Genomic DNA, 16,551 nt, shown 5'->3' with positions numbered 1-16,551 from the left:
GTATGACAACAATAGAAATAGTTACTACATTGCACTCGTGAACCCGATAAAAACGCAGAATAACGATTTTACATTGGATGGTGTTTGAGATATTTGTAGCCAGAGTAGAGAGTAGAATAATTTATTGACTACATTTTAATATTTGCAAAACATGTTTATAATACACAAAAACAATTTCATTCACTTTGAAATGATGTTAACAAAACATAGTTTTGCCAAATTCTGTGAATATAAATAATAATAATAAAAACTTGAAATTGCCAATTCCTTTAACAAATTTGGTCAGGAATTCTATTTATTACAATGGGGTCAAGATGTTTTTGTATAAGTGTTGATAATATTTTTAAACAAATCTGTACACAATCATGTTGATACAAAATTTCAGCGTTGAACTATAGTGTATGTTCTAACTTTACTTTTTTGTAGGTGTTTTTATATTCACATTTTATATTTCTATACTTACATTTGTATTGATTTTTCATAAACTTTGTCCACAAGGTTTATTCTTAATAACAATCTTATTATTACACAGCTCATCAAAAAGAAATTTTTGTCTTGCTGCCTTGGTTAATTCATCTGTGCTGATTCCAAAAATAGAAACCTTTTCTTTGTATCAGCTCTAGTTTTCGAGATATAACATACTCATCAAATACTCAAATATTCTTACATTTCTGTATATTCCACCACTATAATTGCAATATGTTTATAAACAAACTTAGCAAATTCTGAGACAAATGCATACTAACGACTTCTAATTAAAGTGTACTTATTGCAAATGCCCATAACATGAAATTAGCGCTAATTGCTTCTTACCTATTGTCCGATAAGTAAATAGTATTTTCTCGGAAATGGCCTTAATAAATTCCTATAAAGTCGACTGCATTCCATTGTAAAATTAAGTCTCAACTTGAGTTTCCTTGCAAGAGTTTGTTTTTGACAACTGAAATCCATGGCTTCTACAAGCAGGCGTTGTTGTGTGAATAACCTGAACGTTTTTTGTGTGTGATGATTTTTGTAAGTATATTGTTGTACAATGAATATCTTACTTTTTATTCGTGTGTCGTTTATTTGATGGGTATCATCAGCACTACATATATGTAGGTAGTGCTGCGTTAAATTACCTTATATGTTAGAAATGTGATCTCTTGTCGTATTTTCTGAAAACGATCTGATGGAGTAAATCTGGTGGCATTTTTGGATTCAGCAGACCCAAATTACCTAGAAACAGTAAAAAAACTTCCGGCAGCAAACTGTGTGTTTACATTATTATTATAAATGGCCCAGTTGCGTCAGTATATTGTTTCACTATATGGAAACTGTTTTCAAGTAAGAATGATTTGATAGTTGGTTTAAAACCAAAGTTTTTGAATCGTAAGGTTCTACAGAGGAGTATTGGGTTATTTCAATAGTTTTGTCCGTTTTTATGAGTCTATTTTAAATTGTAATGTCCCAGTGAATACTTATTTAATTTAAATGAAATGAGCTTCATTTCAATCAGTGCACTTTTGTCAAAGTAACACAAGTTAATTAATTTCGTCCAAAAAACTGAGTGCTCGGAATTCGATAAAGTCGATGAAGGCCGTTTTTTGCTTTGTCCTGATTGGCGAAGGTTCTATCGCTGAGAAAGTTATCGAAGTGCTTGAAAAGATGGTAGTCGTTTGGCGAGAGCTCTGGAGTGTATGGTAGGTGAGGCAGAGCTTCGACGCTTAATTCGTTCAATTTTTGGACGGGCGTTGCCGCGGAGCAGGATCGGACCTCTTCTGTTGACCAGTGCCGGCTGCTGCTGACGCAATTTTCGATACATTTCGTCGATTTCCTCACAATACGATTCTGCTGTGATGGTTTGGCCCGGTTGCAGAAAGTTATAATAGTGGATCGATCACACCAGCTGCTGCCATCATATAGTAACCATGTTTTTTTTTATGGGTTTTCGCCAGTGGGAAGTGCCCGGGTGGCTTATTAGTCACCACTGTCCTGAACGTCTCCTATTGTGGGGCACCTTTGGGGCACCCACTTCTCGAGTTTTTTGACCTTTCCAATACGCATGGGAGCTGATACTTAGACCTTCCATCATCCCTCGCATTGTTTGTGATGGGTCAGTTTCCAAACAGGGTCCTCAAATCGTCCTGGATTAATGTAGGTCGACCATTTCGAGGCTAAAATCTTCGGAACGAAGTTTCGCAAACCAACGTTAAACAATGCGTTCATCAACACTCTCATTGCCAAATGCCTGGTTGATTTTTAGGGCTGTTTCGGCAGCGCTGTGGTTCAATTTTATTTTGGTAGAGAAATATTGTCCGAAAATCGCTCAACGACATCATATAGTAATAAGCTGGAAGGAGGCAAAAATGTTGAAAAATTTGGAAAAAAAGAACAACATCCAAGTTTAGAGTACAAAATACAAAATTCCCTACCTAGCACAGTATAGGATATTCACGTTAAGAAGAGAATGACGTCATTTTTGATAATTTTGTATATCCAACATAATAACTTCAAAATTCCTAATGAAATGCGTTCGATAGCAATGAAACTATAGTAAAATTTCATTTTGTAAGTTGCTCAACTGATAGTAAAATTTCAGACGTTGCCGAATCGAAAAAACTCGAAAACTGTCAGTTTTTCTTTTCTTTTCAGAACTAATAATTTCTTTTGATAAGTCCTGCATACGCAGGAATTGAATATACATTCAATATGCTTAAAGCATTGTCGAAACAGTCTCAACAAAGTTGTATTTCAACAAAGTAAATTAATAGTAAGAAAGGTTAAGAGTATTTTTGTTCGGGTGTGGAAATCGTTCTCAATAGATTTGAGATTAGGCATACTTGAATATCGTAGCTATCGTATGTGGAATAATTTTGAAATATTGTAAAGTATCTCTTACACTTGTGTACCTTCAACAGTTGTCATCTTGATTCAGAGGCATACTGTAGAAAAAAAAAAGATTGAATTTCATTGCGATTCGTATAATGTGAATGTAGAACTTTAAAACTGGGGGTATTATGATCCTACCTCAACTTGTATTTACTCAGCATAATTAAAACTTAACATATCTATAGTATGTATAAATAATGTATGTATTTGATTGCATTTTCTAGACTATATAGATAATTTAACGAAATCATTGGAATGAATCTGCAAAATATTCTCGAATAGAATTTTATAATTCCTCTTTAGATTTTTTCCAAGGATCTGATATTTTTTTGGTGACTAGCAAAGTGATTATAAGTTTTTTCCATTATGCAATATGTATTAGTGATTTGAGGGCCAGATTTGTAAGTACTTGCCATTTGATAAAATCTTGTTTTTATTTTCAGAGTGTTGTTCTTTTTTGCATTATGGACATTCTTTTCTGTATTGTCTTTCTAGAAGTTCATCATAAATTCACAAATAATTTCGAGAATAACTGGATATCCCAAAATAGTATTCAAGAAATTATGTAACTATCTGATTTTCTCTCTCTTTTGTGAATGGCCAATAGTTCATTTCAGTGGTTTATTCGACATATTGTGTATATTTTCAAAATAGTTTGTATGCAGCAGCTTCATTTGATAGATCATCGATATAAAGTTTAATTATATTTATTGACTTTTGCTTCTCTCAGTTCACAGGGTGGCTCAAAAAGCATCAGATGAAACGCACTGGAAATTAGGCAACTACTCATATAAGTACTAGGTGAATGAATGAATCCAACAAGAATGCTTTCAAGACAAGGACATAAGAACTATTCCTAGTTCTTTTTTTAAAGAACTGAGGGGCATGGATCTTGAGTAGCTAGTCATTTTTAACCTCCATGGAGAAACTGTTTATTGATGAAATAGACTGTATCTTAATTGAAGGAGTATGTGAATTGACTAAATGTGGTATAATTTATAACTTGAAGTACCCAACTTTACTATTTCTTCTGAACATCTATTGAATCCTAGTGGCTTCCAACGTTTTAGAAAAACTTTGTCTTCTCAAGAAGAAGTTTCTAATAAATTTTATAATGCTGCATTGCTGCAGAATTATCATTTCTAATGGGAAGTCAGCTGCTCCCATGTTAATCTTCAGAAGTAATTTGAACGAGTTGAAGAATGGCAAGCATCTTACTTCTGGGGTAAATCAGCACTCAAAAAGTTTTCATTGAATTCAATAGCTCATGTGGAACCTGCACTCTGTATTACCTTCAGGAGCCGATACAATTACAATATTCATTGGCAAAGTTTGTGAGTCAACAAGATTCCCTCGGTCCATTGCTATCAGGGAAAACAATTTTTCGAATTGCTCAATTTTTATCCCAGTCATATCGATAAATACTATCTTTTAAAATTATTTTCTCGCAAACTGGGACACATAGTATATGAACACCTAGTATATGAATACGTCATTTGATTCCATATTTTTTTAGCTCTTTAAGGACTTTCTGTTTTCGAATTTCCATTGGGGCATTGCCAAGTTATTCCAGAAAAACCTATTTTGCAGACAAATATTTTTTTAATTCACCACCCGCATGTCTAACAACAATTAAGTGGAATAGTTAGTCAACATCACTGTGATAATTTCGGAAATCTCAACTTTTAAAACAATATATAGGGTGCTTGGTAAAACCGGTCAAGTTTCATTCATTTGTATGAAATGTTTCAACATTTCAATACATTTTTTATCAGAGGTATACTATACAAAAAACAGATATTTTACAAACTATACCCAGTTTTATCAATTGTTCTAACTACAAAAAAAGTCTTTATTTACGTTCACTTACTCAAAATTTTTTCAAAATGACCAATAACGCATAACTTTTTTATTGAATAGAGGAATCCAAAAGATGTTCAAAATGACGACCATTTTCTGCAACACATAGTGCCAGTCTTTTTTAAAACGAATGAGAAAACCCTAATTTCCTGGTCAGGTCTCAGGTACTCACATGGGGACTTTAAATAAGGTGAAGAGCAATTTGAATGGTATTTTCCTAATTTGTTACAGGGCAGACACGTTCGAACTTCTAGTGATTAACATTACCAGTTCTTTCAAATCTTGTTTTTAGAGCCTGAAATGCCCTTCCATCTGGTTGTCTTCTTTCGGGGAACTTCTCTTTATAAATCCTAGATGGAAGAAGGCATTTTCCGTCACTTTCCCCCAAAGCATAGATCATTTGCACCATATCTTCCAATACATATTTCATAATGAAAATGATTCAAACTACACTCGAAAGAAATTTACACACATAGCGAGATTTTTTTTTTTAAGTAATATAAATGTTCTTTAGGTTTTTTACGCATTTTTCACCGTTGAAACCGCTGATAAATATCACTAGATGGTATGAAAAATGCTAATGTACTAGCGATTATTTTCAAAAACTACACCTCACGATTTGATCTCCACAAACTTTATTTGAAAATATATCACATCACTTCACTTTCAAGTGATTTATAACGTATAAATCACTTGAAAAAGCTAATGTCTTAGCGAAACATGTGATATATTTTCAAATAAAGTTTGTGGAGATTTATACGTATGAATCACTTGAAAAAGCTAATGTCTTGGCGAAACATGTTGTGATATATTTTCAAATAAAGTTTGTGGAGATCAAATCGTTAGGTGTAGTTTTTGAAGTTACTATGGATCTTCATCAAGTAACGGCCGAATCAATCAGAAAAATTTGATTTTTTGAATATTTCAAAAACAAATTTGAGTGAGTGAACGTAAAACATACGTTTTTTTGGTGGTTACAACAATTACTAAAACTTGGTATAATTTGTAAAATATCAGTTTTTCGTATAGTATATCTTTGATAAAAAATGTAGTGGAATGTTGAAACATTTTATACAAGTGAAAAAATACAGAGTGTTCCCTTTGAAACAGTTGAATTATTTCTATTTGAAAATATGTGAAACTTGACCGGTTTTACCAAGCACCCTATATATTGTTTCCGAAAGTTGAGATTCCAGAAATTATCATAGTTGACTAACTATTCCTAAAAAGAAAAAACTTAATTGCTGTAAATATGCAGGTGGTGAATTAAAAAAAATATTGCCTGCAAAATAAGTTTTTCTGGAATAACTTGGCAATGCCGCAATGGAAATTCGAAAACAAAAATTCTTTAGAGAGCTAAAAATATGGAATCGAATGACATATTCATATACTGGGTGTTCTATTTGAAAAAATTTTACTTTGGTTGGTCACGCTCGGCTGAATCACCCAGTATGCGAGAAAATAATTTTGAAAGATAGTATTTATCAATATGACTGCCAAAAAAATTGAGCAGTTTGAAAAATAGTTTCCTCTGATAGCAATGGACCGAGGGAATCTAGTTCACTCACCCTGTATATATGCAGGGTGTAACTAAATAAGTGTAAAACATTTAAGGAGGTGATTTCTCATCGACAAAAAGATAGTATCTTTCATATAAAGAAATTTCATTGGAGCATCCCATGTTAAGATACAGCCCCTTAAAGGGGGTACATAAAATTTGTATAACAATTTTTTTCACAAGCACTTAAAAAGTTACAATATTGAAATTAACCTGACGTTTTGTACTACCAAAAAGACACTTAGCCATAAATTTATTTGGTTTACCCCATGGTTGTAAGGGGTGGAAAATGCAACCCCTAAAATGTATTTCCAATGTAACTTTTAGTCTTATTATTTGTTTACCATTTAAAAATGTATTTCCGATAGCCTGTTTCATTCTAAACAAAAAATGTCTCTTGGGTTTTTTGCCCAAAATAAACCAGTTCGCAGCAAAAAATTATTTTACGAACAACTACATCGTCATAAATGTGAAAATACGAAACTAATCTCTCTAGTAGGTCGCTATTAGCGATAGTGACAATTAATTGGTATGACGCTGTCAGTTTGTGAATTTTCGAAATTGAATTAATACTAATTGTGTGTTGTTCTGTTCTTAATTTGTTACTTTAATAATTCACTTGTTATTAAAATGGCATACACAAATGAGGAAATGGCTGATATGCATTATGTTTACGGTCTGTCGCAGGGGAATGGGTTAGAAGCTTCTAGAAGATATGCTGAAATGTATCCTCAACGGCAGCATACTTCACATAGAATATTTGCTCGACTTCATCAACGATTACGAGAATATGGTTCATTCGACAAAAAAATGCAGGATTCTGGTCCCCATCGAGAAGTACGAACACCACAGCTTGAGAAAGCAGTACTTAATTTGATTGAAGAACAACCTACTACCAGTACTAGAAAGATTGCTTTCCAGCTAAATGTTGATCATATGACAGTATTTCGAATTTTAAAGGAACAACTCTTATACCCTTACCATCTGCAACGAGTACAGTCACTGTTACCGAGAGACTTTCCGAACCGTCTTGAATTTTGCAATTGGATGCTGGAAATGATTGGAAGAAATTGTGACTTTCTGAAGACGATAAAATTCACAGACGAATGTAGTTTTTCTCGGGACAAGATTATTAATTTTCATAATTACCACACATGGGCTGATGAAAACTCTCACGCTATTGTCGAAACTAACCATCAAGAACAGTTTTCTCTTAACGTGTGGGTCGGAGTTATTGGGGATGATTTAATTGGGCCTCATTTTCTACCTCCTCGATTAAATGGTGAGGCATACGTTCAATTTTTAAGAGAAGTGCATCCATTACTGCTGGAGGAATTTCCTTTGGGCGTCAGAAGGGATATGTTTTTTATGCATGATGGGGCTCCCGCACATTTTAGTCAAGTAGCACGTCAGCATTTAACAGAAACATATGCAAATGAGTGGATAGGTCGAGGAGGACCACAGAACTGGCCCGCTCGATCCCAGGATCTCAATCCTCTCGATTTCTCTATTTGGGGCCATTTACAGCATTTGGTTTATCGTACTCCTGTTTGCGATGTGGAGGACTTGAGAAACCGCATCATCGATGCGTGCAGGGTAATCAGAGAGACTCCAGGAATATTTGAGCCAATACGTGGCTCAATGCGCCGACGTCAAGACGCATGCGTAATGTCTGAAGGTAGACATATTGAACATTTACTATGATTTCTATATGTTGTGTGTTTTGTTATTAATAAATTAGTTTTGTTTATCACCCTTTAATCGTTTAATGCAGGTACTAACTACAAAATAACAATAAATCTAGTTCGCATTTTATGACGATGTATCTCTGTAGCTGTTCGTAAAATAGTTTTTTGCTACGAACTGGTTTATTTTGGGCAAAAAACCCAGGAGACATTTTTTGTTTAGAATGAAACAGGCTATCGGAAATACTTTTTTTAATGGTAAACAAATAATAAGATTAAAAGTTACATTGGAAATACATTTTAGGGGTTGCATTTTCCACCCCTTACAACCATGAGGTAAACCAAATAAATTACTGGCTAAGTGTCTTTTTGGTAGTACAAAACGTCAGGTTAATTTCAATATTGTAACTTTTTAAGTGCTTGTGAAAAAAATTGTTATACAAATTTTATGTACCCCCTTTAAGGGGCTGTATCTTAACAAGGGATGCTCCAATGACTTTTTCAGTGCTTGTGAAAAAAATTGTTATACAAATTTTATGTACCCTCCTTTAAGGGGCTGTATCTTAACAAGGGATGCTCCAATGAAAGATCCTGTCTTTTTTTCGATGAGGAATCACTTCTTAAATGTTTTACACTTATTCAGTTACACCCTGTATATTCAACGGAGAGTATCGCAAACATAGTCTCGTTAGTGACTTCAAGTTTCAAAGGCACATCAACTCTATTTCCAAGAGGATCATTTTGTGGTCAATAAATATATATTGATGGCGAAATTACAATACTATACAAACAATTAAAACAGCTACTTCATGAATTGATGAATGTTGCCGTAACTACGTGGTAGGAAATTATAATAAAGAAAAGAGAAATGAAACTTTATATGTTTTTTACCACTTTTATTTGTAACTAACGTTATTGCAGTTTCGTCCTATACGGACATTTTCAAACTTATACAATAAACTAACAATGATTCATACATTCGCCAGTATATACCACCCCTGTATGTACTAACAGAAATAGAGGTACTTGACTTTATTGAGTACCTAAATTTACAGTTCACAATGCGGATGTGCCAATTTAAAAACTGGCGAGTAAACTAAATCTGTTTAAAAAATCTGTTTTTCCGTTAATCAGCTGTTGATCATTCAACAGGTTGCACCCGCAATGTTTATGCCTGTGAATTTCCAAGGATTCTAAATAATTGAGTTTGCAACCCTTCCTTGCATAGTGCAGATTTTCGGTATCGTTTAGATTCGGAAACTTGTAGTTGCATGCCAAGGAATGGTTTGAAAACGTCGAATAATTTTTTCCTAGTCTGAAAGACCTTTCATGTTCAGCATACCGTTTTTGGAAATTTCGGCCACATTGTCCCATATAAACACTATTACACTCCGAACACTTAAGCTTATAAACTCCAGATTTTTCCAACTTGTCGACCTTATCTTTGGCATTGAAAAAGAAATCAGATAACCTGGCATGTGGTCTGAATGCCACTTCCACATTGTTTTTTATGGAGAAACCCGCAATTATCTCTGTCCTTTCACCAAAATATGTTAGCGTTACCCATTTCTTGATTTCTGGTTGTTTGACCTGAAGGTATATTAATCTGTAAGTGAATTTCCAGCTTTGTTTTCTGACTAACTTCTGAATAGTATCTGCGATGAAACCATTATTATGACCTATCTGTGTAATTATATCAATTTCCCTAGCTAGATTGTTAGCAGACAAAGGCAGTGAGAATTCTCTGTGCAACATTGAATTGTAGGCTGCTAATTTATGACTGTCTGGATGGAAAGAATCGCTTGGGATGGTGATGTCTGTATAGCTAGATTTTCTGAAAACATTGGCCATTACACACAATCAGAATAAATTTGAGTTCAATGTTTTCAGAAAACCTAGCTATACAGACATCACCATCCCAAACAATTCTTTCCATCCAGACAGTCATAAATTAGCAGCTTACAGTTCAATGTTGCACAGAGAATTCTCACTGCCTTTGTCTGCTAACAATCTAGCTAGGGAAATTGATATAATTACACTTGGTCGCTTTCATATCTACTCTGTTTCCACTTGATTCCCAAAACAATAATCTTCTGCAGACTTTTTTCTCTTAGAGTATAGAAACGCTTGAACAGATGTATTGGTATCACATGCCTAAAGTGAAACAAGTGTTGTAATTTTGTGATATGTTCAATAAAAAATTCACAAGGAAGTTATAATACTTTCATCACAGATTTTGATTAAGTATAGCCCGATCTCACCACAAAAAACTTCATAATTTTGCATGGAGAGAAAATTTCAAAATATCAAAATTTTCACTAAAAAAATAACACTCGCTTTTGAAAAGGCTTGTCTCTGTTATGTCATTCATTCATCCTATGAGTGTCTATAATAAGACAAGTCTCGTTTATCAACATATTCAGTGTTCCTGAAAAATTGCACTGTCATGGTGCTGAACGAATGACAGTATTCACATTGACGATTTTCTCATGTTCCAGATTATTGGAACCAGTCAATGTTTCTTTCTGTTTTTTGGGTGTATAACCTTCCGCAATCTGAAAATAAAAACAAAGCTAAATCAATATTGAATTTGTAGAAGTGTAATAAAGGGCAAATTGAAAAGTTCAACTTGAAAATTTATTGCTTAATATATCCCCCGAAAAGTCCAATTATTCAGTAACTGCTCGTATTCGTACATTTTGCCTATAAATCGAATAATTGATTAAAAAAATAAAATGTCTGTACTTCAAATGATTCAAATAAAATTTAAATATGTGGGAGCGCCACAGGGAGCTTCCACAGGGAAGTTTCCTTTGTATTCTCCCTGTTCATCAATGACATAGGATTGAATATAGATAGTGAAATTCTATTATCTGTTGATGATCTGAAAGTTTTTCATGTCATAGAGTTACCTCCTGACAATATTCCACTCAATTTGAGTAAATGTAATTATACCACATTTTGTAGCAAACGTACCACTCATGACCATAATTATTCGATTAATGATTATTTAGTTGAAGAAACAGACAGCTGCAAAGACTTGGGAGTATTCATGATACCAAACTCTAGATAGAATTTCACATAGAGAAAAATGTAACTGCTGCAAAAATAATGTCGAACTTATATTTAGATGTTGTAAAGGTTTGAAAAACAGTTTTATTAAAACTCATTTGTTATGTCCCGTCTAGAATAAGGCTGTTTTCTCTTGTCTCCTATATATTGTTACGTTTTTTACCCGTGGGTTGACCAATAATTGACTACACTGAATAATCAAACTTAACTTTATTTCACTTTAAATACAGCAAACAATTCAACTATTATTTGAATGTCTATCGCCTTGATAGATCACTTCGCGTATCGCATTGTAACTTCCACTTGACTGTCTCGATATGCTCGTGGCTGGCGTTTATATATCGTAATCGAATGCGGTAGAAAATTTGCCGAAATTCTGTCGAAATCGGTAGCATTATTCTCGCTGCTCTAGAGTGGTGGGGAATCATCGTACATTTGCTTGCTCTTAGCTAAGTCACCATTGGTTTATGGCTACCAGTGGCGGCCGGCGTTATTTTCTTTCAGGCATGATTTACAACAATATACTACACATTCAATCGCTTGTATCTGTCCAACGACGGTTTGTGAAATATGTCATCTACAAACTAGATAATGAGTACCCCAGACAGGAAATAGATAGTAATATATTGTTAAATAGTTTTCATTTTCTATCTCATGAAGATATAAAAAGTTATTATTACTGTGTATTCATATACAAACTGGTAAACAGTCTTGTCAACTCACCAAAACTACTGTCTCAACTAGAGTTCCATGTGCCAACAATCAGTGGAAGACCTGAACAATGTTTTTACCTACCAACATTGAGAATCAATATGTTATTCACATCTCCGTTATTTGCAATGTGCTATAAATTAAATCAAGTGTCAGAAAGTTGACATATATTCAACACTATTGAATATATTTAGAAAAGAGATAAAAACCATTGTTTGTGAATCAACAAATACTCATTATTCCATGAAAATCTCATGTATTTAACACTCATTCCAAAATTGTATATTATTTTTGTAAATCATCAAACACTTACTTGAAATTCGTTATTCTTTCACCTATTTTTTTTTTATTCCACGAATGTATTACTATTAGGATATGTATTTATTTCATAAATTTAATACTTTCATTCCAAAATTGCTTACAGTGTCCTGTAATTGGGCCTAGTGTCTGTTTAGACAATAAAGGTTTTCTTTTTATGAATTTCCATACATACCATTTTTTTCAATTGATCAATTTGTAGGCAAAATTCATAAATATAACTCCATCAACTTTGTTTATTCATGAGATTGTGGAGGGTTATACACCCAAAAAATAAAAAAAAACATTTCAGGGTTCATTGTGATTACCTACGATAATTATTTAATGATTTTTATTTTGTTTCAGATGCGAGTGGCAAATAGTAGGAGTTCAACTACTTTAGTTTTAATTATAATATGTACATAATGTATATAAATTGTCTGAAGTGGAAATTTATTACTGTAAATACATTCAAATTGAATTCGTATGTATATAAGTATAATGCCTTGCAAGCATTGTATACAAAAGTAAGAATGAGCGACATTGTGATTGAAAAGTTTTTAAGACCTCAATTTTTTGTCAAAAATTTTTAGTTTTAATATATATAATTTTTTTCGGATATAAATATTACATTTTTATATTGTGATAAGGAACAGCAAAGGTAACTTTAGTATTCGTAACGGTAACCAATATTGTACATCAGTGACATTTTAATTATATATTAATTGTATTAATTGTATATATTATGATTATTTTTTTGTATCTTTATTTATATTTATTTTTCTCTGTGTTGAACATATTTAATTGAAATAAATGCAATAATTGTAATACATTTTTTTTGTGACTTTTGCAATCACCTATAGTAAATTACTAGTGTGTCATGCTTGTTACAGATGTTATAGCACAGTTCTCCAAAACTATTTGTCTTGAAAGATATGGCATACACAGGCCACTCTGTCATCAGTTTATTTATATATCTATATCTATACATATACATATATATACATACATATATATATATATATATATATATTTATATATATATATATATATATATATATATATATATATATATATATATATATATATATATATATATACAAAGAGAGCATTTCTCACAAGGTTAACAAAATCGTTCACCGAATAGCACATACTCTAATACTACAAAATTTCCCAAATTTTTTTCAATTCTGTCCTACTCGTTTCGAAATCATTTCAAAAATTTCAGAAACTCATAATATATCACGCATTTCTCGCATAATTCACACGAATTCTTCAATTCTTCTTATAATTCACGCAACACAAAACTGGAATTTCCACCAACTTCCTGTCGGTAAATGATTAACAGAATCATTTACCGAATACCATAATCTCAAATGAAACAAAATTTCCCAATTTTCTTCAGCTTCAGCTTTGAAATAATCATCTCAAATTGTTACAAATAATGTAGAAACGTTCAACAAGAGTGAAATTTTGCTTTTCTCACAAGATTTACAAAATCATTCACCAAATAACACAAACTCGAATAAAACCGAATTTCCCAAATTTTTTTCAATTCTCCGATACTCGTCTCGAATTCATTTCGAAAATTGTAGAAACTCATAAATATATCACGCATACCTCGCATGTTTCACACGACTTCCTCAATTCTTCCCATAATTCACGCTTCAAACCAAAAATTAAGGAATTTCCACCAACTTCCTTCAGTTTTCTTACAAATAATGTAGAAACGTTTTACAACATTGAAATTGTGCATTACTCACAAGATTAACAAAATCATTCACCGAATAACACAAATTCAAATAAAACAAAATTTCCCAAATTTTTTTCAATTCTCTGTTACTCGTCTCGAATTCATTTCAATAATTGTAGAAACTAGGAATATATCACGCATTTCTCACATAATTCACAGGAAATCTTCAATTCTTCTCATAATTCATGTATCACAAATCTAAGAAATATTCATCAACTTTCTTCAGTTTTGAGATAATGATCTTAAATTGTTACAAATAATGTAGAAACGTTCAACTAGAGTGAAATTGTGCATTTCTCACAAGATAAACAAAATCATTCACCGAATAACACAAATTCAAATAAAACAAAAGTTCCCAAATTTTTTTCAATTCTCTGTTACTTGTCTCGAAATCATTTAGAAAATTTGAGAAACTCAAATATATCACGCATTTCTCACATAATTCACAGGAAATCTTCAATTCTTCTCATAATTCATGTATCACAAATCTAAGAAATATTCATCAACTTCCTTCAGTTTTGAGATAATGATCTCAAATTGTTACAAATAATGTAGAAACGTTCAACTAGAGTGAAATTGTGCATTTCTCACAAGATAAACAAAATCATTCACCGAATAACACAAATTCAAATAAAACAAAAGTTCCCAATTTTTTTTCAATTCTCTGTTACTTGTCTCGAAATCATTTAGAAAATTTGAGAAACTCAAATATATCACGCATTTCTCACATAATTCACAGGAAATCTTCAATTCTTCTCATAATTCATGTATCACAAATCTAAGAAATATTCATCAACTTCCTTCAGTGTTCAGATACTCATCTCAAATTGTTACAAATAAAGTAGAAACGTTTAACAAGAGTTAACAAAAGTAATTGTGCATTTCTCACAAAACTAACAAAATCATTCACCGAATAACAAACACTGTAATAGTACAAAGTTTCCCAAATTTTTTTCAATTCTGTGTTACTCGTCTCCAATTCATTTAGTTACTCATTATTATATCACGCATTTCTCACATAATTCACACGAATGTTTCTCATAATTCACGCAACACAAAACTGGAATTTCCACCAACTTCCTTCAGTTTTGAGATACTCATCACGAATTGTTACAAATAATGTACAAACGTTGAACGAGAGTGAAATTGTGCATTTCTCACAAGATTACCAAAATCATTCACCGAATAACCCAAACTGAAATAAAATAAATTTTCCCAATTTTTTTTCAATTCTCTGTTACTCGTCTCGAATTCATATTTCAAATAAAACAAAATTTCACTAATTTTTTTCAATTCTCTGTTACTCTAGAAACGTTCAACAAGAGTGAAATTTTGCATTTCTCACAAGATTACCAAAAACATTCAACGAATAACACAAACTCAAATAAAACGAAATTTCCTAAATTTTTTTCAATCCTCTGTTACTCGATCGAATTCATTTCGAAAATTTCAGAAACTCATTAATATATCACGCATTTCTTACATAATTCACACGAATTCTTCAATTATTCTCATAATTCATGTATCACAATGTTACGTTATCCGTAAAAGGTACCTATTTATTGTCGCTTGCCCACGTACTAATAGCTCATATTAAGATCATAAACAACCACCCGATAGCTGCTGCCACTAACGGAAAAATTAGAAAGTTTGTTGGTCCTTGACCAAGGTATTTTAATCATTTTCAGTTGGAAATCGACAATGATACTCGAACTGTGAATTTAACTTAGGGATTTTCGTAAACGCTACGAGCGTTGAACGAGAGTGAAATTGTGCATTTCTCACAAGATTACCAAAAACATTCACCGAATAACCCAAACTGAAATAAAATAAATTTTCCCAATTTTTTTTCAATTCTCTGTTACTCGTCTCGAATTCATATTTCAAATAAAACAAAATTTCACTAATTTTTTTCAATTCTCTGTTACTCTAGAAACGTTCAACAAGAGTGAAATTTTGCATTTCTCACAAGATTACCAAAAACATTCAACGAATAACACAAACTCAAATAAAACGAAATTTCCTAAATTTTTTTCAATCCTCTGTTACTCGATCGAATTCATTTCGAAAATTTCAGAAACTCATTAATATATCACGCATTTCTTACATAATTCACACGAATTCTTCAATTATTCTCATAATTCATGTATCACAATGTTACGTTATCCGTAAAAGGTACCTATTTATTGTCGCTTGCCCACGTACTAATAGCTCATATTAAGATCATAAACAACCACCCGATAGCTGCTGCCACTAACGGAAAAATTAGAAACTTTGTTGGTCCTTGACCAAGGTATTTTAATCATTTTCAGTTGGAAATCGACAATGATACTCGAACTGTGAATTTAACTTAGGGATTCTCGTAAACGCTATGAGCGGTTGTAAATCACATGTTCACAGAAACGGATTCGTAATAGTGCTGATTTGGAAGGTTGAGAATTCCGTTTTCTTATCTCTTCGGAGGATATTTATATCAGTTTTTTTCCAACTGTATATGAAAACGTCTTCGAATTATTAGGGTTCGATAATCGGAGGTGAGTTTTCAAGTATTATTCCTTGTGTCATCACAGGACAACAATATATCCCATAATACGAGGAATCTAACAATAATTTAATTTCAGGCGTAGGCTAAGTACCGCATAGCGGCATTAAGGACTTTCCTTTTGAGTGAAAATTTAATATATATATATATATATATATATATATATATATATATATATATATATATATATATATTATTTTTT

At 32.3% G+C, this 16,551-nt stretch overlaps 1 protein-coding gene across 5 annotated transcripts in view; it reads left to right on the top strand.

Annotated features, from left to right (window-relative positions):
- Positions 1-12,882, top strand: part of LOC111509045 (uncharacterized) — a 62,084-nt gene extending 49,202 nt beyond the window's left edge. For 4 of the 5 annotated variants that reach the window (XR_012465546.1, XR_012465547.1, XR_012465545.1 and 1 more), the window contains 2 exons: positions 3,602-3,838; positions 12,421-12,882. Coding sequence is in view for 1 of the 5 variants with exons in the window: in XM_074175795.1 (XP_074031896.1) it covers positions 12,421-12,437 (17 nt within the window). In the remaining 4 variants the exon portion in view is untranslated. The remainder of the gene's footprint in view (positions 1-3,601; positions 3,839-12,420) is intronic. The other variant, XM_074175795.1, reaches the window with a different exon arrangement.
- Positions 12,883-16,551: the final 3,669 nt, after the last annotated feature.

Source organism: Leptinotarsa decemlineata, unplaced genomic scaffold, assembly GCF_025532065.1.
Source record: "Leptinotarsa decemlineata unplaced genomic scaffold, Ldec_3_MD MMD2_tig00001344_RagTag_RagTag, whole genome shotgun sequence".
NCBI classification, from domain to species: Eukaryota; Metazoa; Arthropoda; class Insecta; order Coleoptera; family Chrysomelidae; genus Leptinotarsa; species Leptinotarsa decemlineata.
The sequence above is the reverse complement of the archived record's forward strand: the minus strand, read 5'-3'. Positions and strand labels throughout refer to the sequence as shown.